This window comes from Dermacentor andersoni, chromosome 1 (assembly GCF_023375885.2).
Source record: "Dermacentor andersoni chromosome 1, qqDerAnde1_hic_scaffold, whole genome shotgun sequence".
Classification (NCBI taxonomy): Eukaryota; Metazoa; Arthropoda; class Arachnida; order Ixodida; family Ixodidae; genus Dermacentor; species Dermacentor andersoni.
Window position 1 is genome coordinate 237,906,506 of NC_092814.1, and position 22,974 is coordinate 237,929,479.

Genomic DNA, 22,974 nt, shown 5'->3' on the forward strand with positions numbered 1-22,974 from the left:
TTTACAATAATTGTAGCAGCTGACAAGATGGTAGACAGCGCGCGAAGTCCAGAGCGTCGTCTTCTTCCCACCAAGATGAAAACATCTTCTTCGTCAGCGTGTCACAATATGTTCATCATTCGGGATGAACCCGCAATGGGAGCATCAAAACGGTACATTCCCCCGCTACATGGCCAAGAAGATATCCGAGTTGAATAAGCAGCAAAGTTACGTGAACTAAAGGTCCAAAACCAGCGCCCAGTGGCCACGGAACTGACACTCCGACTGCTAATCGATGACGAGCCTTCAGACTTTGACGTCTGTGAAAAGGGAAACACGAGTGAGGGGGTGCTGAAATATGTGTTGTGGTGCAGCACAAAGATTCTCCTAAAAAAATTTCTGCCGGCGATTGAATGACAAGGTGTCTGACCCAGACAACAAGGCTCTAAAGCGGAAGCTGCAAACTCTAACGAATAAATGAATAGAACGCCGGTGCGGGTAGAAAACACCTGTCTCTTTATTTCTATTTCTGCCTAATTTTATTCAGAGTACTACACACGTAGACGAAAAGAACTCAGCCAAGCGCACATCTATTATGCGGACTTGTGCTGAAACGTTTTTACGCTTCCGCCGGAGCCGGCCCCGTCCGGCTGACGTCATGGAGGCAGCCCCCCGGCCTTGAGCCAGTCTAGGTGGCGTTGCTCAATCTCGCGCGCGCAAGGGAGGAAAGCGGGGAGGTAGCGCGCCGTCTTCCTCAATCACGTGCAAGGCTCCGGGCGAGGGGGCGTTATACTCCGACGGGGACTGCGTATGGCACGGCCGCGCGGGCCCTATCTTGAAAGCGATCTGCGATGGGAACAGAGTGTGCCGCGTGCTGATGGCTTCGTATGCGCCGTGTTCTGGCCGCTTTGTTCGCCTTAAAGGTAAAGACAACACGAAGGCTAATTCCCTCGCTGCTGCCGCCGCGCTTCCTCAATTCAGCGTTTTGACGGCGAGTGTGCGCGGTCATCGAGTTGTGCGCACGTGACACTATGCTTGTTAATTTAGTTAGTAAGCGAATGTTTTCAAGTGCATACGGCCAGTAAAACTACTATCCTGAGTTCGTATAACTGTCTACTAAATTGTTATGCAATCGACGCTTCGCCTTTCGGGTGAAACGGCGACTTTCTTGCTGTTCTTTGCGCTCTTGGTCTTATTTTTCTGCGCGAAGAAAATACACTTTCCGCGCAAGGAAAGTCGAGATTTATTAAGTCACCTGCTGTTCTCACGCAAGCAGAACAGACCATCCTGTATTTCGTAATTTCTATTTAATGAGGGAGAAGCATCAGGAGAACAGAGGGGTTCGACGTTTGTTAGTAGCAACCGCATACATACGATGAAATTAAGAAATACATAGGAGAAATTGATCCCGTTATTTTATTGAAATGTACTATAGTAAAGGAGTCGGAAATGAAAGTGGAAGAAAAGACAACTTGCCACCGGTAGGAAGCGTACCCAGAACCTCGACATGACGCACGCAGTGCTCTTCCAATTTAAATACGGCGGCGGCTGTCCTGCCGTCTACTTCGTGGGGGTGTTTGCGTATATGTACTAGACGTAGCCCTAGTGGTGTTAGCCATCGTCACTCACGGCCATGGTGGCGGATGCGGAACGCCCTTTTAACAGCAGGCATCGCGTGAAACTTAACTCCGGAGGACTAACAGTGCCTTTACCACCGTTCGGAAAGAAGTTCCTCTCCAAAGGCCAAAGTCAAATTGACCTCGTGTATGTCTTCAGCAGTGGCAAAGCCACTACCCGGGTTGCACCGCAAGGAAAGCGTACTGTCGCCGCTTTTGTTTTGTGCAGTCATAACTGCTCTTACAGATATTTTGCCCAATTGTCGATTGCACATAAACATATTGTGAGGCTATCATAATCAGCCTTGAAGTTATGCCCGGGATTGCCCTCACAGCGATTCAGCGGCGCCTTGCAGCACTTGACTCTTTACTGAAGGTCCATGGGGCATATTTCGAGTGCAGCTACGGAACATACGTCTATAGGTATATACAAAACTGGCAGTCGATGGGTGACGCAATAAGCAAGTCGAGCACATGATGTTCCCAAGCATCTGCTTATATCTCCTTATCGTTTAGAGGCAGCCTTGTAGCAGTATGTCAACATCGTCTGTGGCACGGCTGAATATAGTGTGATTACTTGCAGGTGTCATCGGGAGGAACCGTCATGCATCCATGCTCAAACAGCGCTTGGCTGTCATCTTGAGTGGGAAATCGACTTCTTCCTCTGTACACATTCCCCGTGATTCTCCAAAGCCGAGGCGTGCCAACAGCCCTATCAGCACAGCAAGCGCCATCAGACAAAGTTCTGGCGGAAGTCGACTGTGTGCTGCTGCGTCTCCGCTCTTCCAGCGAACTTTCTAGTCAACTTATCTGCGATGAAGAGACGCTGGCTGGTTGCATTATCAAACAGCCTATTCTATACGACAAACTGACATTTCTGCGAATTTTTACATGTTCCAGCCCTGGGTTACCATTTACCTCAAATGCTTTTTTTCCCAGCAAGACATTCCGTTAGCGCACTAACATTAGTGTTACGAATTCCGGATACCATGGGAGCGATTGTAGATCGTTGTCCGAAACGCGTTCAGTTTGCGTTCAGTTTCGCCTAACGTGACTGGCCTAGGCCGCACCAAGTTGTAAGCCGCGCCCGCGGGTTACGACTCGGCGCGGCCCAGGCCAGTCACGTGAGGCGAAACTGACCGCAAAGTGAATGCGCGTTTCGATCAACGATCTCCGATCGCGCCCATGAATGCAGTCAACACCGTTGACTCCACTCACGGAAGCAAGGTACTTGGTAAAGTGTGTTGTAGACGTAAAATGGCTACGTACGAGTTTACATGGCTGAATCACTCAACAAAGAGCTGCGCATTTGGCTCGTAGGCTGCGTTCACACTTGGCCTCTGAGCAGGCGGAAGTGGAAAAAAACTTGACAAAATCCGCCCGCCTAGGCGGAGAAACGGGCGGAAAACCAGGCGGCGAAAAAATCGGTCTCGGACCGATTTTTTCGCCCAGGCGAAGCGGAAAGACGTTCCGCTTTACCGGAAGCTGCAATCGCATGTAAACATCCGGTCGCGAACTTGCGGTCGTAAACATGACACCGAAAGTGTCGGCTGCTATGCTCATCGACGCCGTCAAAAGCCACCCCGTGCTCTATGACAAGACTCACCATCTGTACAAAGACACGTACCACAAGAATGAGATCTGGGCGAAGATAGCCGAAGAGCTGGGAGTGAGCAGTAAGCACTCGCACATTTTCTCTCGCTACGCTGGTGGTGCTTTGTGGGTATAGTTTCGGAAGTAACTTATACCGAGAATGCTTGGTCAGCGCCGTTGTTAGGAGCAAGTGCGCGCCGTGCTTTCGTCTCATTTCATTTACTTGTCATTGTAATGCTTTTTGGTTTCTTTTGCGCCAAAAACTGAAGCAACGCATGCAGAAACCGTGTCTACAGCACCGTGTGGACTGTAACGCATAGGGTCGAATGGGTATATCACTGTTTCTGTCACCGCGCCGCAAGCCAAGAATCCTGGCAAGTAAATCCAAAACATCGAATGTAGGCATGCTGGACTTGCGCAGTTGCTATATGCAAAACCTTCGAATGAATAAATGAGGTGCATGTTGCACGCACGCTCAGTCTGTGCCGCGAGCGCAACCGATCAAAGGTGACACTATATGCCGTTTTTTTTTTTGTTAGACAAATGGCACTCCAGCCAAATTCAACTTTGTACATGCAAATTCAGCCATTGTGTTTTATAACAGCTGCTCAGGTGACAGCATGTGGTCCTAAAGAATACGGCATATGCATTCATGCAAACAGTTATCTCTTTTGCCACTACCCTTTGCACGGCAAAAAGCCTTGCCTTGATCACAGCATGTGTAGCTGGTTCACATTTACTGGTGGCCTGTCATTTAAAACTGCAACTGTTGCGCAGGTGCATTATGCCAGAAGAAGTTTAAGAACCTCAAGGACACCTTCACAAAAACGAAAAATCAGATCAGGGATTCGATGAAAAGTGGCGCTGGTGCCCATGACGTGCCCCTCGTGAAGTGGAAGCACTTCGAAGCAATGACGGGCATAATGGAAGCTGTTTATCAGGAGCCAATGTAAGTCCTGTCTGTGTAGTAACAAACTTGCCTTGAAAGTTGTGTTTGCATGGTCAGCTGGGTTGTTGAGAGTAAGATAAGTTACCATGCAGCATCATTTGATTTTATTTGTTTGAAGGGCTGTAATGGCTTGCTGTTACCTTTCTGGTATACTTGGCAAGCATGATGTTCATAATATTCACCTCTGCTGCATTTTTTACTTGCTGCTTCTGCGAGCAGCAACTGCAAGGGTATCTAGTTTCGCTGTTCTTCTGTGCCTTATTTCATATTTTACTTTTCTAGCTTGTGCAGCAACCTCGAATTTGGCTCCTTTGATGGGTGAGTGAATGACTGACATGCATATTTGTAACGTCTCTACAGTCTGTAGCGCATGCTAATTCACATATTCTTCAAACTCCATGACAACGCTCGCTGCTAGGCTGGCCCGTAGTTGGTGACAACTTCAGCGTCAACCAGAAGGACAAATCGTTAATGTGGCAGTATTTTTTAGGTATGACTTTTTTCTGGTCATTAGTGGACCTGATTGGAAGAAGGGCAACACAGGCCAAATAGGTAGGATCCATATGTCTATTGCGAAGTACTATATTAAACTACCAATTTGAAACAGTGGGTAACCTAGGAATGCATAAGTTATATATATATATATATATATATATATATATATATATATATATATATATATTATGGGGTTTAACGTGCCAAAACCACTTTCTGATTGTGAGGCACGCCGTAGTGGAGGACTCCGGAAATTTCGACCACCTGGGGATCTTTAACGTGCACCTAAATCTAAGTACATGGGTGTTTTCGCATTTCGCCCCCATCGAAATGCGGCCGCCGTGGTCGGGATTCGATCCCGCGACCTCGTGCTCAGCAGCCCAACACCATAGCCACTGAACAACCACGGCGGGTTGCATAAGTTAAAGCTACATCTGTTGTGAACATTAAAATGTTTCAAATCCTCACGGTACTTTGCCTAAGCAAAACATTCAGTGGCTTGTGCATACATTGCCATCTCCGATTCTTCGAGTGTGCATAATAATTTAATGGTAGGGACGGTAATGAGCAAGTTCTGAGAATGTATTTTATTAGTCACTGTTTAACACCACACATTGTTAAATTGCACATTGATATCAGTGAGCACCAGCTGCAATTGGTGTAGTTGTTATTTATGCAGAATGATCGTAGCTGAAGGCCCAGCAGCAGCCAGTCACGATATTGAAGATGTACCAGCAACAGGAGATGCAGACGACTTCGAAGAGATGGTGGTGCCAGAAAGTTTAGAAAGTGCACCGCATACAGACACACAACCTGCAAGCAAGACAACGGAATGGTAAATGTAATTACGGTACAATGTTCCCTAAAAAACCGCAAGTTTTTTTTTTTTACAGGCAGCCTAACGATGCAGAAAGTGATATTGAGCCAGAAGTGGTGCTTGACACAACTGAAACGTATGTAGGACTAGGTGCCCCTACCCATTTATGTATACATTGCCAAAACTAGCTCACCAACTTCTTCCCTTATAGGGTACCAAGACCAAGAAAAGTGGCAAAGGCATCCAAAAATCCCCAGCGGTAATGTAGAAATTGGTATTGTGATAGTCAACAGTAGTGGAGACATCCTTTCCTTTGCAGCCCCGATTGCAGCGGTCCCTCCTATGCAGCAGTTGCTGCCGCATGCCTTGACCACCTGAAGGCAGTTGGAAAAGAGCGCCGACAAAAAGAGGAGACCCAGGACACTGTCTACCATTTCTGCATGGCAGCTGCTGGATTTTTACGGTCACTGCCACCTGATGACCAATTTGACTGTATGTGTTCCATCCAAGCCACCATTCAAAAAAAAGTAATGGAAGTGAGGGCTCAGAGGAGCGAAAAATAGTCCTGAAAACATAGCTGCTTGGTATAATGTACATACACAGTTTTTTTTCTCTGATATTTATCTGTGATATTTAAGTGCCATTGCGTGTTTGTCATCCACTTCTTACACAGTTGACTCCCATGTCGCTACTCATGCCAGCGCTCCCATACTGCCCCTTCCTCTGCGAAGGCGCTAAGTGGTCTGTGACTATACATACAAACATGTCTTTCTCAAATTCTTTGCCTCAACGTATTGTGAAATGAAAATACATATAGAGCTGTGCTATAATTTTGCATTAGGGATTATCGTAATATTCAGAATATTTCCAGCTATTACCATGTCAGGTATTTAAGTTCTAGGCATTGTCTTGTTTTGAAATTCCCCACTCGTACTCAACAGTCATTACCTAGCAGCCCTGTGGCCAGTTTTAGTCGCATTCCATTTTTTTTTTTTGATAACATGTCGTATCCCTGAGCCTATAGTGCCTCGACCAAGTCCTCTATGGCAGAAAGTTAGTATCCATCTTTTTCCCCTAGTACTATATGTGATACTTAAGCTCTTGTGCAAATAACGATAAGGGCTTGGCATGTTCAACTCATCCTGCACTGGACAGAACTATACAGTACAAAGTTTTTACCTGTGATACGTATTTATTGAAAATACGAGTGATATTTAAGGCCTTGTCCAGGACAGTAAAAATAAGGGTTTGTTGTTCTTTGATCTCGATACGTGGTATACAGAACTACACAGTACAATCTGCCAATTTTAAGACTTGTGTACCAAGTCTGTAGATGTGATAGTTAAGCTCGTCTAAAGTTGTGAAGTAAGTGTTTGGAAAGCTCAGAACTGCGCGGTACATTTAGTACCCATTTTTTATCCTATTGATATAAATTGTACACTCACGATCGTGGAAAAAAGGGCTAGCCATGCTGTGCACAGAGCTGCACAGCCTAGTGTTTGTATCCAGGTTTTCCTTGAAAGCGCCTTTTCTAAGCTACACTATGTTTTTAATCGCAGTACTGTTTGCAATACGGTCACATGTATACAAGAAACGTTTATTGCAAATAAAGACCTACTTTCTATCTGGTGGTATCGATGATGCTGTCTTGCCAGGGGACCCTGCCATCATCAGAAATGCAGTACTGGCAAAGCTTGTCCCTCACAGCATAGGCTTGCCTAAACAAAAGTAAATACGCGAGTGGCACAGTTAGACAACAGAAGTGTGTGCAGAAAATGTACTACGGTATGTTTAGAACACAATACATCGTTTTCTGTCAAGCATTAAAATAAAACGTGAAATTGGGGTTAATCTGCCATTTCAATACTCAGAGATAATCACAAGGTTTAGAATGCTGGGCCAGAACAAAGTACCTAATATGGCTTGTATACTATATCAGCAATGTATATGTTTCCAGATTGCTTTGTGCAAGACGCTGCACTGCAAAGCCAGAATTTGTTTATAAATTGTTATTGTGAGTCCTTTATTTTAATGTGTCACAATATGAACGTCTTGGAGAACATAATACTTTTGGCTAAAAGATAGTCTTCCAGCAAAGTAGGTTCGAACTACAAGTAGATAAAAACAGCTCTTGCTAGAAAATAATTGCACGTGCATCCAGAAATGCTTTTTAAGCGAATGGGCTATTCAGCTCGCACATGCTTTTTCAGTATGAGATATGCTTATGCACAAATCCATAAAAAAGACAATGCTCTGCAACACAGATGCAAGAGATCGTTTGTTAAACTAGAAATACCTGGTTGAGTTAAAGCCTGTAGATTGCAATGCAGACAAAGCATCTCTGCTGCCTTCTTCAGCTCTCCAGCTACCTTCGGTCACTTGCCCTTGCCAATCCTCGCAGTCAGCAGTTCCAGGTGGACAGTATGCAGCTCGAGACCCAGGCGATTCATGAAGTAAGAAATTGTGTAGCGCTACACAAGCACACACAATTCTGTTGACATTATCGTCCTTTGCTTTAAATGGCCGTCGAAGAATTCGCCATCTCTGTGCCATAATGCCAAAAGCATTTTCAACCACTCTTCGAGTTCGGCTAAGTCTGTAGTTAAATATTCTTCTCTGATGTCTCTCTTCAAATGGCTGACTTGCATCAGATGTGTCGGCACGCAGTGGTTGAAGGGCTTTAACAATGTACAAGATAAACTTGATGTAAAGAAAAATTACAGAAATACAATGTGCCACTACAAGAACACACAGCCCAAATGGCATAAAAAAACTGTTGTACCTTACTTTTGCGAGAATAAGGTCTCATCATAAAGGTCTTCAGAGGGAAAGCCTCATCTCCAACAAAAAAATAGGGCATCTTGCCAATGCTGCCAATCTCGGGGTCTTCAGGAATTCCAATTTGATTTGCCAAAATCAACTCCTGGAACTTGCTGCGTGCAAACACGCCACCATCGGACTCGCTGCCGAAGTGCCCAATTTCGACATACAGAAACCTAAGGATGTACACAAAACATTTTATATTAGAAGCAAACGCATGTAGAAGTGTTGTCATTGGATACATTTTAATATGTTCAAATGTATATATGGGTTAAACCTTCCATCAGTTTTATCTTGTAACATTCATCTCTTTTTTTCAAGGAATAGGTAATGACGACGAGAGTTATTAACGTAGTGTAATCTGACTTTTGTGTTGTATCTAACTGATGCATGAAATTGTTAATGGATATAAACACTAAAGATTTAAGTCCGAAGTCGTGTATATCAAGAACCACTAATAGCCCACTTCCTCATTATCTTACCATTCACTTGGAAACTGTTAATTCTTAGTACACTAGGAGTAACTTGGTAACTAGGAGTCCACATCATGGCTAATCTAACTTGGTTGCTATATACCAAATACAATATTACCAATGTTAACCACATGCTTGGCTATTTATGCTCTAACTTCCCTACTGCCCTTCCTTTTTTAAATTAATGGCTGAACAACGCAAATCATCCGTACCTGTAACTTGCATCACTTATCGCAAGCAATGACTTGTTGAAACTACTTTTGTAGTTCCTGTTTAAGGTTCCTGATTTGGCGGGGCACTCAATGACCACGTGTTTGCCATCAATGGCTCCAATACAATGAGGCAAGTTCCACTTTTCTTCATACTCATTTGCAACCTAATGAAAAAAGCAGAATGAAACACTACTGAGCGAAATCCACATTATAAAAGAGTAAAATTTCAGCGATTTGTGCAAAGCCTCAAGCAACGCAATCTGAGGTAAATGTCGCTTTATAGTTTTGCTTTTACCTATGCAACATTAACTGTGCAGAACACACAGCCCATACTGAGTGTTGCAATTCGCAGTCTGTGATTGAACTATTACATGTTCAAGAAACCCAGGTTGTCCAGGTTAACCTGGAGTCCATTACATCGTACCTCATAATGAGAACATGGTTTTGGCACATAAAAACCCCACCATACAACATATAGTGCTACACTTATTGTTTCTTACATTCCGACTGCATGCACAGAACCTAAAATAGGTACTGAGTAACAGTATGTGAAGCTCTTCAAACTTACATTACTGAGCACATGCAAACCTTTGGGTTGCAATGCGTTAATACTCAATATCTGTGTCTCTATAGGAAATTGTGTCTTCTAGTTTTGCTTACGTCAGAAACAGAGGCTTTCAGTGCTGTTCCTAATGACTCAGTTATACAACTGCAGTAGTCTAATCTGCTTTAACACAGTTTTAATTTGATTAAGTAAGAAGCAAAATTAGGAAAGTACATACCTGTGTGTTTAACAAGACGCAATATTTCAATCTATGTGTACTTATTTCATTTGGAAGAATGGAACCTTCTGAGCTGATGTATGAAGTGTGAATTGAGCGCGATTTCTCCAAAACAGTTGCGTCTTCTCTACTACACTCACGTTCCCGACCGCAGGGTAGGAACCTTTGTTGGGAACAGGTGAAACATCCTCGCTCAAGAGGTGCACAGTGTGACATATGTACACTGAGAAGGGCAGAAAAGATGAGCACCCGTGTTGTCTGCCAACTTGTTTTGTCTAACTCCTGGGTATGTGTGTTAATTTGCTCGACACTTCTAGCAACTAAATTTATAACTTGTGCAAAAATTAACATGCATTTTCATTGCAATTTTGACTTCAACTTTCATTTTCTAAATAATCAAGTAGGAAGCACTAGCCATGGCCAGTGTATGGTGACAGAGATTTTGTCATTTTCATCAGTTATTTGCAATATAAAAAATGCACGCTATCATTTGGCATTTAAAGCTGTTTGGTGGGCATGCGTGAATACTGGATCTTTAGTTCGAAGTGAATAGTGATTTAGGACGAATATTTTTGAATCTAACGTATGTTGTGCGAAGTCACGGCAAACTCCAATGAATTTGTAAACTTTTTTATTTACCAAGGATAATTTGGGAGTTACGAAGTGAAACTGCTGTTGACTACTTCTGTGGAAGAATGAGATCCAAATTTGGCCCGGTAGAACTTGTTAAAGAAATGTTGAAGGTATAAAGGGGTTAATTATAGCAAGACATGATTGATCTGCGTCTATGCACGCAAGAAGCTAATAAAAAGAACGCAAGTAAAACAGTGCACAAATTAAAAATGGAGACTTCAAATGACTCGAGGAAGTGTAAACACGAGATAGTGCGGCACAGTGGTTTTATTCTGGTTAGACGTCTCGGCTACAATTATTAGACGTCTCCGCCTTTGTGGTGCGACCGTTGACGGCGCATGCCTCGCACGTAAACAAACTCATGCCGAGCTCCGATACAATAATCCTGCCCATTCTTGATGTGCTTCACTGCACGAAAATATGCTTCGCTGCATGACAACACTGTACTGCGACAAAGGTTAATGAAAGGCGCCGATCATGACACTGTAAAAACGAATATGTTTCTTTAGAAGCGAATATCTATTAACACAATATTCGAATATTCGCAAAGTCCAATTGTTTGGATATTCTACTTACCTTGAGCCACTCAGCTGTCGATGACGGACGTTTTACATAAATAGGGCCAAGGACCTCCCAGATTGCTTGACAGACCTCGGCAATTATCTTGCAGGCGGTCGACCGTCGAGCCAAGAAATTAAATGACGAGGTTCTTATTGTTTCGCCAGCTGCCAAAAATCTAACGAAAGAAAAACACACACACGCCTAGCTTTTAGTGAACCCCATAACTCTTCCTTCGTATGCACGAAAACTCAGCACAGGTGCATAAATTCGAAACCATCGTGCAATCAAAACACGGACATGACAGTGTGCTTACCTCACAGCCAAAGCTAGGCGGTGGTCTGGTGGAATAGCCTAGCGGAACTTGGTATTCGCTTTTGTTATTCTAGGCCGCACCAGTTCCAAGAGTCGATCAAAACTTCGCGGCGGATCCTTAAATAGCTAGCAAAAGAAGAAAGCACAGAGTGTGAGCATTCAACAAGACGAAACAACGAACTGTCAACAATACTTACTCGCGGTAGTACTCAACGTCGCGTGACCTGAGGTGCGGCAACAAAGCGTTGGCGTGGCCCAACATCTTTCGCTTCTGCAAAGCTGGACGAACCCACCATCGCCGCTTCCGAGGTGGCCGCTTTTTCCGTTCTTCATTGTCCATTGACAGAAAGCAACTGGCCAGAAGTATCATAGTTACTTCCTCTTCCTCGTCCATTGCTGACTACACTAAAGCTGCAGACGACAGACGCAGTTGCGCAAAATGATAGCTTTTAGTAACTGATGGGTCAATGAATGAACGTATGTCTTGAAATAGCATGATGAACAGTGCCACCACGCGGACAAACGTACGCAAACTAGATAGATGTGGGCGAAAGCGGAAGTGGTTTCCGCTGCAGTGGCGAAACAAATGTGAACGTTTTGTACATGCGAGAAAAAGATTATCGGGCCGCTTTGGCTTTTCCGTCCACCTCCACGCGCTCCACGGGCGCGCAGCCCGTATAATGACAGAGGCACTAGCAATAGAAGTGACGCAAAATAAGGCTGCCACTTTATGAGCTCAACGCATTCTGCTCATAGTAGGTTAGAACTTTAGGGTGTAGTGTCATGCTTGAAAAACGGCTTTACAACCGAGAAATTTACCAGCAGGAGGCCTCTTTGTGAATCTCCTTGTACCAAAGGTTTTGTGCGTTTATGTGTGTGTTTGTGTGTTCAGTTTTTCCGAAAAGTAATACACATGGTTGAATATACAGAATGAGGTCGCGTAGCTACATAATCAAGTGGTCCTCTTGTTTTAGAGAGCAAAGTGTATAGAAAACGAGGAAGGTTGCGACGGCAGAACAGAAAGAAAGTTTCGATACAGTAATGGAATACCAACTAGAAAACGTATCCATCTTATAAACAGAAATTAATTTCGCCTCTACAAATGAATATTTATGCAGTGTGGTTCCAGTACAATCGCATTGGTATCCTAGTAGTAGTACTTTGTAAAACAGGTAAAAAAAAGCAGCAATTTTTTTTTTTTTTGCTTATGAGCTCTAGGGCACGAAGCAACTGTAGAGCAATTGTTATTTTAGACGATGTTGTGATACAAACGGGGGTTCGTGGGCTAAGGGCTCAACACACAGCGAGAAAGGCACGGAGAACTGACATTGTCTATATCCCTTCTATGCCAGGGTGCGCAGAGCATTTATATACACACTTAAACAAGTCGAGAGCAGGCTTCGCGGTTCTATTCTAGTCGTCCGTGTCTACGCAGCAAAGTTCGCCGTCGTGAAGTGTCCACTCTCACCCGATGGGCGACCAACTTACACGCAGAACCACGGCGGTGTCCTCCAGGACAAGGCTGCATGCCCGCAGCCTTGTCGTCTAGTAGAGCCGCCACGCCCCGGCACCGGGAAAGAGGGCGAAGAGAACGCTCACCGCTCTGGGCTCGAGGAGCGTGACAGGCCCTTTGGCGATCGCTGGTAATTACTGCCAGCGTAAGAGGCCCGGCAGCACTGCTGGTGGCCACGCGAACTGCAGCACTGTTCGGTTTCGGCGGCGGCTCCTGAGCAGGACCACCGGCACGGCCACCAGTGCGGACCGGTAACCGCTCGTACTTGGGCTGCCCGGCTGTGCGATCGAGACGGACCGGTAGCCGTCTAAATCGCTTCTGCAACAGGTCCCACCAGGTCGTCGCCGTCCCGTGATCGTTCTGCCGACCTGTCCAAATCCAAACCACAGCGAGTGCTCCCTCACACGCTGCCCGCCGCGCACAACCGCGCACTCTTCCTTTCCTTCCCCGTCCATTCGTCCCGCGCAAACGCCCCACTCGTCACAGATGTTGTGTTCATTTAAGCCTTTGGAAACAACCCTATATTTAGAGAGGTAAATGAGTGAAGCAAAACGATACGTGCGTTAGCAAAGTTTGTGATGGAACTAGTCGTTTTCTTGACGTCGTGATTCTACTTACGTAATACAGTTACCAGGTAGCTAATTAGCGGAAATAATAGAGGCCATACTTCGCTTTGTTGAATTTTGCACCCTAACTTCGGTTTTGGTGACGTAAGAATGACGTCGCAAATTTTAAGGTATTATCGCGCATTTTGGCTTTATTTGTGTGTGCGCAGGAGCCACCCAGTAATGCTGCTATGTCCCGTCATCGCTTATACAATTTAGTGCAAAAAAATCCATTTTTATCGGTAAGCAGCTAAGTAAAGGCTTCCAGAGGCTGCGACAATCTGTGACTACAGTACGTTCGCTGGTGCGGGTATTTTTAGGTTCCGCCGACACCCATCTTTCCTTATGCTCGTTTCTGGTTTACCAAGCCTCCAGTAAAGCTAGATTCACACAAGACGGATAATACCACCCATTCGGTGCGTGGGCCCACGTGATGCGGCCAAGCAGCAACGAATTCCACTGGGCATAAAGGTGCCGCCGAAGAACTGCTCACAACGCAATTCAGTGCTGTTGCTTGATGTCCCACTCATCCGCGAACTGAACCAGCAATATTGCCCGCCTTGTGGACTTGTCTTGACCACCTATTAGCGATTTTAGAGGTGTCATCCATAAATTAAGCTCACTATTTCATTTAATGACGACACACACAATTACGACCGCACAATCATTGTCCTCGATGAGAACCAAGAACGCAGCTGACAAAAAAGAAAGAAATACGAAAATAAGAACTGTTTTCAGGGTGGCTTTCGAGCTCACTACTTCGGTTGGTGTTCGCAGCACCGCAGCACAAGAATTTGATCGAAATGGTGGTTTAGCAAGTAACAACGCTATGCAGCCCGGCGTACGTATTAATAATGCATATGCGATTAGACGCGCTACATTGAGCATCCTTCGAAGAGCACCAGAGTCTGGCATTGAAAGCATCAGAACGCTTTGCGTGACAGTGAAAAGCAGATGCGATGACATTTTACGCATGCTTAGCGCATGCTTTTCGGAGGACAGTCTGGCGCTGCAAGTATTGTAAACTCTGTGTGTGACGTTGAGAATACAAATTCCTTTCTTCGACAAGCCAGATCCCTTGTTTGATGAATAATAAACCTCATGGGACAATTAATTATTAGAAGTAAAGCCAGCTAATGTGAACGTCCTAATGTGGTGTCAACACATTCTAACTTGCATAAGCGCTATGTCAGGTGCTGGTGTAAACACATCTGTGAAAGGAAACGCGGCTATCGCCATTAGGTCTCGTTCGGTCCCAAAAACGAAGTCTCGTAATTTTTAAATGCCTAAACATTTCAATGCCTACCCAACGAGGAAACCCGTCCGTCCGTCCCGTAAGACGAATCGCTATAATGAAAATATATAAAACAAAATAAATTCCAAAGGCAAAATGTTGGTGGCAGTTAGTTTCGAACCTACAACCCCACGCTCAGAAGTGGAGTGTCGTACCCACAGGGCTAAACAGCCTTTTATTCTTTCTTTATTGCCGGTTTGGCGAAAAAACGAGAACACTGTACACAAAATGTTTAAAAAGACATCCACCGCCACTGGGTGGAGCGCCCATTAAAAACGCTTCAAGTTAGCAAGTTCATCCATAGTACTGATCCACTCTGGAGGATCACTTTGACTCTTTAGTGCATCTCTAACATGTAAGATGTGCTCCATAAAGTACTGCCTCGCAGGGCAAGCATCTATATCAGCATTCCGGACTGCCATACGAACTTTCCATAAACTGCGCAGGCGCATTAACATCACGATATCCAGGGGTATGCTTCCAAAATTCGGGACACGTCAAAAATGGATGTCTCGATGTGACAACGGGAGGCCCTTCTTTAAGGTTTGTTGGAGGATGTCCCACAGGAATATGGCATCCCAGCATTCGAGGAAGATATGTTCAACGGTCTCGGGCTCTTTGCACAAAAGCGAGTCAATAGACCACAGAACAAAAAAAAAGCCCTTTTCTTCAAGCCTTAATTCCTTCAAGCCTTCTTAATTGGCAACATATTGTTGTAAAGCTGGAAAAAAGAAAGCTTTTGCTGAGGAACGAATCGGCATCTTTTTTACTCTTTTCAGAACGTCACCTCCTGGAACTGAACCGTATATGAACCGGTACAAAGGCACTGAAAGCATTACATCACATACGTCTTTGTACAGCCCAGGGATATATAACCCCGCTTGTAGACGGCGAATATATCTGAACTGTATAAATGTGTCGTACAAGCGGTACATAACAAACGTTAACGTATAATAGTTTCTATCAAGGCTTTGTAGAAAGATTTGGTGATGGTGTACTAAAAGCCATCTCTGGGACCACATGTAGAGTTGGCTTGGAACATTGTAGACATGAGGAAAAATCAGATTTTGCGAAAATGTAATGCCAAACACGCCACATCCCCGATGCATTTCAGTGGTCGCGGGATGCCACTTCCGCTGAGGCATTCCTTCACCGACAGAAATGCCACCAACCTCTGAGGGCTCATGCGATACGCGTCGCGCAACACATATAAATAAGCAGCCAATGAGTTGATAAGGAATGTTGAGTTATATGGGTCTCATCACGGTTGATAGTGTTCGACGCAGATGGATAAGGTGATAAAGAGCGATAAGGGCTTACAGGGGTCGGAGCAATTCTTATAATGTTAATAAGGGTTGAGAATGGTCGGATCAAGTCCGATAAGGTTGATAAGAAGCGATAAGAGTTGATAATGGTCGGATTTTTCAGAAAAGGTCGAGAAAGACATGTAAGATTTGATATAGGTCAGGTCGGTTGTAATAAGGCTGATCCCAACCGATAAGGGTTTATAAGGATCGAATCTATCCCGATAAGGCTCATAACGACCGATAAGGGTTGATAAGGGGTTTATACTGGTCTGATCAAGTTTCATAATAATGATAATAACACTGGGCAGCTTGGAGATGAGCAAATGACACAATGCTTAGGCTCACTTAGACAACTCCCAGAGGAGTTTTTGCGTGATTTTAAATGCGCAAGCATTTCCATGCTTGCCCAACGAGGAAAACCGTCCCTCCGTCCGTCACGTAAGACGATCGCTTTCAAGATACGGCCCACAGCAGCGAGCAAATTCACTTTCGTGCTGTCTCTCGCTTCAACGCGAACTAAGCGACTAACACAGCGCTCACGAACTTATCAGCATTCGCAGCACTCTGCCCCCATCACAGATCATTTTCAATGTAGCACCCGCACGGCCGCGCTATACGCAGCCGCCGCCAGAGTCGAACGCCCCCCTCCCTCCCCCAACCCGGAGCCTTGCACGTGATGGCGGAAGACGGCGCGCTACCTCCCCACTTTCCTTCCTTGCGCGGCCGTGCCATACGCAGCCGCCGCCGGAGTACGGTTCATCACGGTTGATGATAGTTCGACGCGGATGGGCAAGGCGCTAACGAGTGATAACGGCTTATAATGATCGGTACGTCATCAGCGCATATGGCGCCTCCGCATGCAGTAGTTTACTTGTGTCATCAATTCACCTTGCGCCGCCGTCCACAGCAGTTCGTGTCGCCGCAGCACTGTCGTTCATACTGGTTGGATCAAGTTTCACAAGATTGATGAAGACATCAGGCATGCGTGGAGATGAGCAAGTGGCACAATCCTTGCGCATACTTAGACAACTCCCTGAGCAGACTCTGCGTGCATTTGTTTTGGTATCTCTAGATGACACGTTATCAGTGAGTGAGTGAGTGAGTGAGTGAGTGAGTGAGTGAGTGAGTGAGTGAGTGAGTGAGTGAGTGAATGAGTGAGTGAGTGAGTGAGTGAGTGAGTGAGTGAGTGAGTGAGTGAGTGAGTGAGTGAGTGAGTGAGCGAGCGAGCGAGCGAGTGAGTGAGTGAGTGAGTGAGTGAGTGAGTGAGTGAGTGAGTGAGTGAGTGAGTGAGTGAGTGAGTGAGTGAGTGAAGAAACCTTATTGCAGGTCCGGCGAGGCCTCGAACTCGTCGCGCACCCGGCTAGTCCCACGTCGGAACCAGCAGGTCTAGCCCACCGGCCCGGTCGCGGGCACGCCGGACAGCCAGGATTTGGTTTTCTAGAGCGGGGCTACGCAGAAGCGAGTTCCACTCCTCCTTGATGAACTTGGGGTATGTCGATCCACACTCCCAGAACATGTGCGCTATAGTGGAGGTCTGCCCGCAGTACGGGCAGGCGTCGTCGCGATACACGTCGGGGTGTAGAACGGAAAGACAGGGATATGTGCTGGTCTGTAGAAGTCTAAGCGATACGGCTTTGACACTTTGATTGGAGTTGCACGAGGAAAGTGAGACATAAGTCCGAAAAGGTAATTCACTGATAACTTGTCAACTTAGGGTCTTTCCACCCCCTCACCCCAAGTTTACACGTTATCAGTGAATTACCTTTTCGGACTTATGTCTTACATTCCTCGTGCAACTCCAATTAAATTGTCATATTGCCTTAGGTACAAACACGTTAATAGATTCATTCATTTAGAAAAAGCAAATCAGGTACACTGAATAATGGAAAATACCGGTGCAAGAAGGTCATTCTAAAGTAAGAGGGGCATATTATAGTTTAAACGCATGTGTGTACAGGTTGACAGCGTCATTACCGCCCAAATGGAAAGGAGTGACCGCAAGCAGAAAGCGGTACCCTGGGGACATGGCGTGACCGACAGCGGCAGTGCGAGTGCCGCGGGCGTGACATCACTTCAGATACTCGCATTTGTAGCCCCCTACATTATGGGCGGAGATGCTTTTTTAAGCTTTTGCTTTAGAGTGCGATCCTGGTGCAAGTGCGTGCGTAACTTTTCTGTTTGTTTTTTTGCGCCTCTTGAACTACGGACAGAGGAAAATTTTGGCAGATCAGGGATGACTTTTTTAATAAATGCTACCCTGCCTTCGGCCTCTTCTCCTCGTGTCATCTCGTCAGCCGATTTTCTGACGAATGAAGTGACGCGTCCTTGATTGGCTGTTAATACCATGTGTGACAGTACTGGCTACGGCACAGTATTCGTGCGTAGTTCATCACTATGAAGAAAAGAAAGCGGTTCTTATGTACGCAACCAACTGGCCGGCGCTTGCCGTCAGGGCGACCAGCTGGTGCTTCCTACGAAATTGTTCGACAGGGGTCTCCAAGCTGCTCAAGTGGAAGCCAGAAAAGGAGATGGCTTCCAAGCATGGCTATATGTTCATGCATGCCCCTCAGATCCAAGAACCCATTTCATTACGCGCTGCTGGGAGACGAAGGGTGTTGCATTACTTCTTGCTGATCCTTTCACAGTTATTGGGACCATTCTCAGCATAACAAACTTGTTTGTACAACAAAATTATGGCCCGTTCATATCTGACGCTGAATCATCGCGTACCCGTACAGAGCAGCCGAAAAATTCTATTAGCGACCCGGTGTTTTCAAGGTGGTATCGACTCCCTGTATACCGAAAGTAAAATGGGTGTCCCATTATTATAAGTGTCCCAGTCAGAAAACAGAACTTGGGATCACCCCCGTGATTCGGTCACAAAAGTGTTGGAGTGAGGAACATGAACATCAGCGCCCGTGTTCACAAAGCACTTCGTACACTGAGCTATTCGGTAAAAGGAGGCACCAGCTAGTCATCACCAGACATGGGCACCCTCACATGTGCGAGCCCTCACAAGGGCCTTCCTCACCATCATCTGCCCTAACCCTCACGCGGTGAGCTGAGGCTGAGGTGGGCATCGCCTTCGGGAAGATTGGTGAGGGTGAGGTGAGGGAACGTGGATTGTTGTGAGGGGAGGGCTAAAGAGGGTGTAGTGACGATGTAAGGTTAAAGGATGAAAAAGGAATTCATATTGTTCACGTACATAATAGTCACTCGGATCGTATGCGCGGTGGGTTTAAGGTCTAAAGTTTTGAAGTACGCTGGCAGGAAGTCTCTCTAGCGCAGATGTACGTTGAAGCCCTATTCTGACTAAAGTCATAAATAGCTGTTGATGTTGGCTGCAGCTAAACCTATTAAAAGCTGTAGCCATGCACTGAAAGTGGCGACGAGAGCGGGACGACTGACGGCGACTTTTTGGCGTAACTCCGAGATTATTTTTTTTTCACTGATCACCACCGGTCAGCGCACTACTCCGAAGTAAACACCCTGGAATTTACCTTTTCTTGCTTTTCTTTCTTTGATTTTCGGGAACCGATAGCGCTTGTTAACATATGAACTAAACGAAACGTCAAGATGAAGAAAAAAATTTGTTGATAATATAGCTAGAGCTCGTCTACAGTACAACCAAAGCTTGTTTGTTTTATACTTAAGCCCGCGCGTGGCAACGACAGTCGAGCGACAGTTTTAAGAGGAAACATTCAGCTTAAGTGCTTTAGCTCAACCTCCGCAACGTCGAGCTGTTGCACTGATTCTCAAGAACAAGCACTGCAGAATAGTTGAATAGATTAACATGCAGTTGCGAAGTATAATTAATGAATTCCGACAATTTCTTTGTTTTCAAATGTCCGTAGCCACACTGAAACATTCGGCATGAAAAGAAAACCACCGCTAGCGATTTATTAGAAACATGATAGCACTCAGCACATATACACTGATGTTCATCTAGTTAGCCATCCATAGGCATGCGCTGTAAAAAATTCCAGTTTCCAGATTCATGCTGTTAGCACACGTACTTATTGCTCGAAAAGTATTCGCTTCGGCTTTTCAGTGCATTAATGTAGGCCCATTCATCTACCAGCGAAGTGTAGTTAATCACTACTAAACTGTTTTTTTACTTTGCCCACTGCCGATATGCAACTGATTTGGCATAAATGGAAGACGTGACCTCGTGCTTGACAAAAGCAGCATCAGTTTCGCAGCATCAGATTCGCAGCCACCATGACTGGCATGCACTCAGGAAAATTCAGCTTTGCCAACATGTTCGCATCTTAAATGGCATTGCTCATTTCCACAAATTTAACATTGCTATCGTATGATTTACCCCCACGAAAACGGGAACAAAACCTCTTAATATTTCTACGCAGCGCTTGTGCATGAACACGACAACCATGCAGCTGAGTTGCAGTTTGCTGAGTCTGAGTGCGAGCGGGCTCATCCGAGTAAAATTTTGACAAATTTGAGTCCGAGTGAGTCCTGCGTAAAAAAATATATTGTGTGGATAGGCGTGAGTGAGTTCTGTTTATTTTGCCGAGCTAAACAGACAAAAACACCAAGCTAAATTCGCGGAGGGGACGGCAATATTGTTACGTGAACGGAGGATTAAGACTGGAGACTATTTACAAAGTATATTTACAAAAGATAATGCAGCGCTGGCCAGTTCATCCGACTGCTCGATGGCCAGAGAGCGTTCGTCGTCTTCGTAGGGGCGCCCGCGTGCATCGGCCACAGGAAACACACAATATGCATATCATAAGAAGCCAACAAACACTGACACCAAGGACGACATAGGGGAAATTACTTGTGCTTAATAAATGAAATAGAGAAACAATAAATCAATGGAAATTAAAGTGGATGAAAAAACGTATGGAAAAACTATATGCATGTATCATTACCCCACCCATTAAGCACCGTCCCAGGGCGTCTAAATATCGGTGATAACCGGAGAGTAATATAGCTCGAGGCGTGCGACATGCACAACGTCAGTGGAACTTGGGACAGATGAGGCACTGGTACCGACTGTGGCGATTTCGTAGGTAACTGGAGTCACGGCCCGCAGCACTCGATATGGGCCTGTGTACCGAGACAGGCGTTTTTCTGACAGGCCAACGTGACGAGTCGGGGACCACAGGAATACTAGAGATCCAGGCGAAAAGTGGACGTCTTTGTGTTGGCGATCGTACAAGCGCCGTTGCTTCTCTCGAGAGGTCAGGAGGCGAGCGCGGGCAATTTCGCGTGCTTGGGCTGCGGCGGATGGAAGAGATGCGTCTAGTGGCAATGTGGGTTCTCGGCCGAACAGCAGAAAAAACGGGGAATAACCGGCTGTGTCGTGACGCGTAGAATTATAAGCAAAAGTGACATAGGGTAGGGCAAGGTCCCAATCAGTATGGTCGGACAAGACGTACTTTGCAAGCATGTCGGTTAGGGTGCGATTCAGACGCTCAGTGAGACCATTGGTCTGTGGATGGCAAGACGTAGTCAGCTTGTGCTTGGTGGAGCAGGACTGCAGGATGTCGGCGATGACTTGAGAAAGAAATGTCCGACCACGGTCTGTGAGCAGTTGGTGCGGAGCACCATGTTGCAGAACCACGTCGTGTAAAAGAAAATCGGCTACAACTGTGAAGCAGCTTGTTGGAAGCGCTCTGGTGATGGCGTAGCGCATGGCGTAATCTGTCGCCACAGCGGTCCACTTCTTGCCGGACGGGTATAGAGGAAAAGGGCCAAGTAAGTCCAAGCCAACGCGAAACTACGGTCCAAAGGAATGTCGAACGGTTGAAGGCCCCCGGCAGGGAGCGTCGATGATGTTTTTCGGCGCTGGAATTTTTCACACAGCGCAACGTATTTCTGGACGGAGCAAGCAAGGCCGGGCCAAAAGAAGCGTCGGCGAATCCGGTCGTAGTTGCGGGAGACACCAAGGTGAGCTGCCGTTGGTAAATCATGAAGTTCTTGGAGAACAGCTGACCGGAGGTGCTTAGGAATGACGACGAGTAGGGCAGGACTGTCGGGGCGTACATTGTGGCAGTATAATACACCATGCCGGAGAACAAACAGGTGAAGGGATGAATCAGAAGGCGAAGATTCCAAGCCATCAATGATGGCGCGCGATGTGGCATCACGGCGTTGCTCGTCGGCAATGTGTAGCAGCTGAGAAACGTAGAAAACGCAAGCGTCGGTATCGGGGTCAGGGTCGGCGGGTGGTTCGTCCACTGGATAGCGTGATAAACAGTCTGCGTCTTTATGTAATCGGCCCGACTTGCACACTACTTTATAGGAATATTCTTGCAGCCACAGAGCCCAGCGACCAAGCCGTCCAGTAGGATCCTTGAGTGAGGAAAGCCAGCAGAGTGCGTGGTGGTCCGTGATTACAGAGAAGGGCGTGCCATACAAGTACGGGCAGAACTTGGAAACCGCCCAGACGAGAGCCAGTCATTCACGATCTGCAATCGAATAGTTGCGCTCCGCTGCAGTTAGGAGGCGGCTAGCGTACGCGATAATGCGATCTTGACCCTGTTGACGCTGGGTTAAGACGGCTCCGATACCGTGACCACTGGGTCGTGGTCGGGGTACAGAGGTGCGCCCCTCTGTAGGAGAGGACGGGTCGAAGTGGGCTAGTATAGGTGGCGTGGTGAGAATGTTGGTGAGGTGGGCAAACGCGGCAGTTTGAGTGGGGCCCCACATAAACGGCACGCCCTCCTCTATAAGATCAGTAATAGGTAGAGCAGCCGCGGCGAAGTCTTTAAAGATGCGTCGGAAGTAGGAGCAGAGTCCTACAAAATTTCGGACTTCTTTGACAGACTGAGGTACAAGGAAAAGACGTGACAGCACGAATTTCCTCCGGGTCTGGTTGAATACCGGAAGCGTCGACGAGGTGACCCACCACTGTAATCTGCCGACGACCGAAGTGACACTTCGAGGAATTTAGTTGGAGCCCAGCCTGGCGGAAGACTTGAAGAACAGCTGATAAGCACTCAAGATGTGTCTCAAATGTAGGCGAAAATTCGAGAACGTTGTCT

The 22,974-nt window shown here is 46.1% G+C and overlaps 1 protein-coding gene and 1 pseudogene across 1 annotated transcript; one reads left to right on the top strand and one right to left on the bottom strand.

The window, feature by feature from the left end:
- The first annotated feature begins 3,126 nt into the window (after positions 1–3,126).
- Positions 3,127–4,459, top strand: LOC140218594 (transcription factor Adf-1-like). Its single transcript, XM_072288399.1, has 3 exons — positions 3,127–3,271; positions 3,966–4,137; positions 4,420–4,459. Exons 1-3 carry the CDS (start codon positions 3,127–3,129, stop codon positions 4,457–4,459), a joined length of 357 nt encoding a protein of 118 aa, XP_072144500.1.
- A 774-nt stretch (positions 4,460–5,233) lies between these two features.
- LOC126547986 (uncharacterized) lies at positions 5,234–21,975 on the bottom strand (annotated as a pseudogene).
- Positions 21,976–22,974: the final 999 nt, after the last annotated feature.

Bases quoted from the DNA above. Each gene is read 5' to 3' on its own strand.
- LOC140218594 (XM_072288399.1), top strand. From the start codon at position 3,127: ATGACACCGAAAGTGTCGGCTGCTATGCTCATCGACGCCGTCAAAAGC. The intron at 3,272-3,965 runs GTAAGCACTCGC...ACTGTTGCGCAG, and splicing joins CGAAGAGCTGGGAGTGAGCA to GTGCATTATGCCAGAAGAAG. The intron at 4,138-4,419 runs GTAAGTCCTGTC...TTACTTTTCTAG, and splicing joins GCTGTTTATCAGGAGCCAAT to CTTGTGCAGCAACCTCGAAT.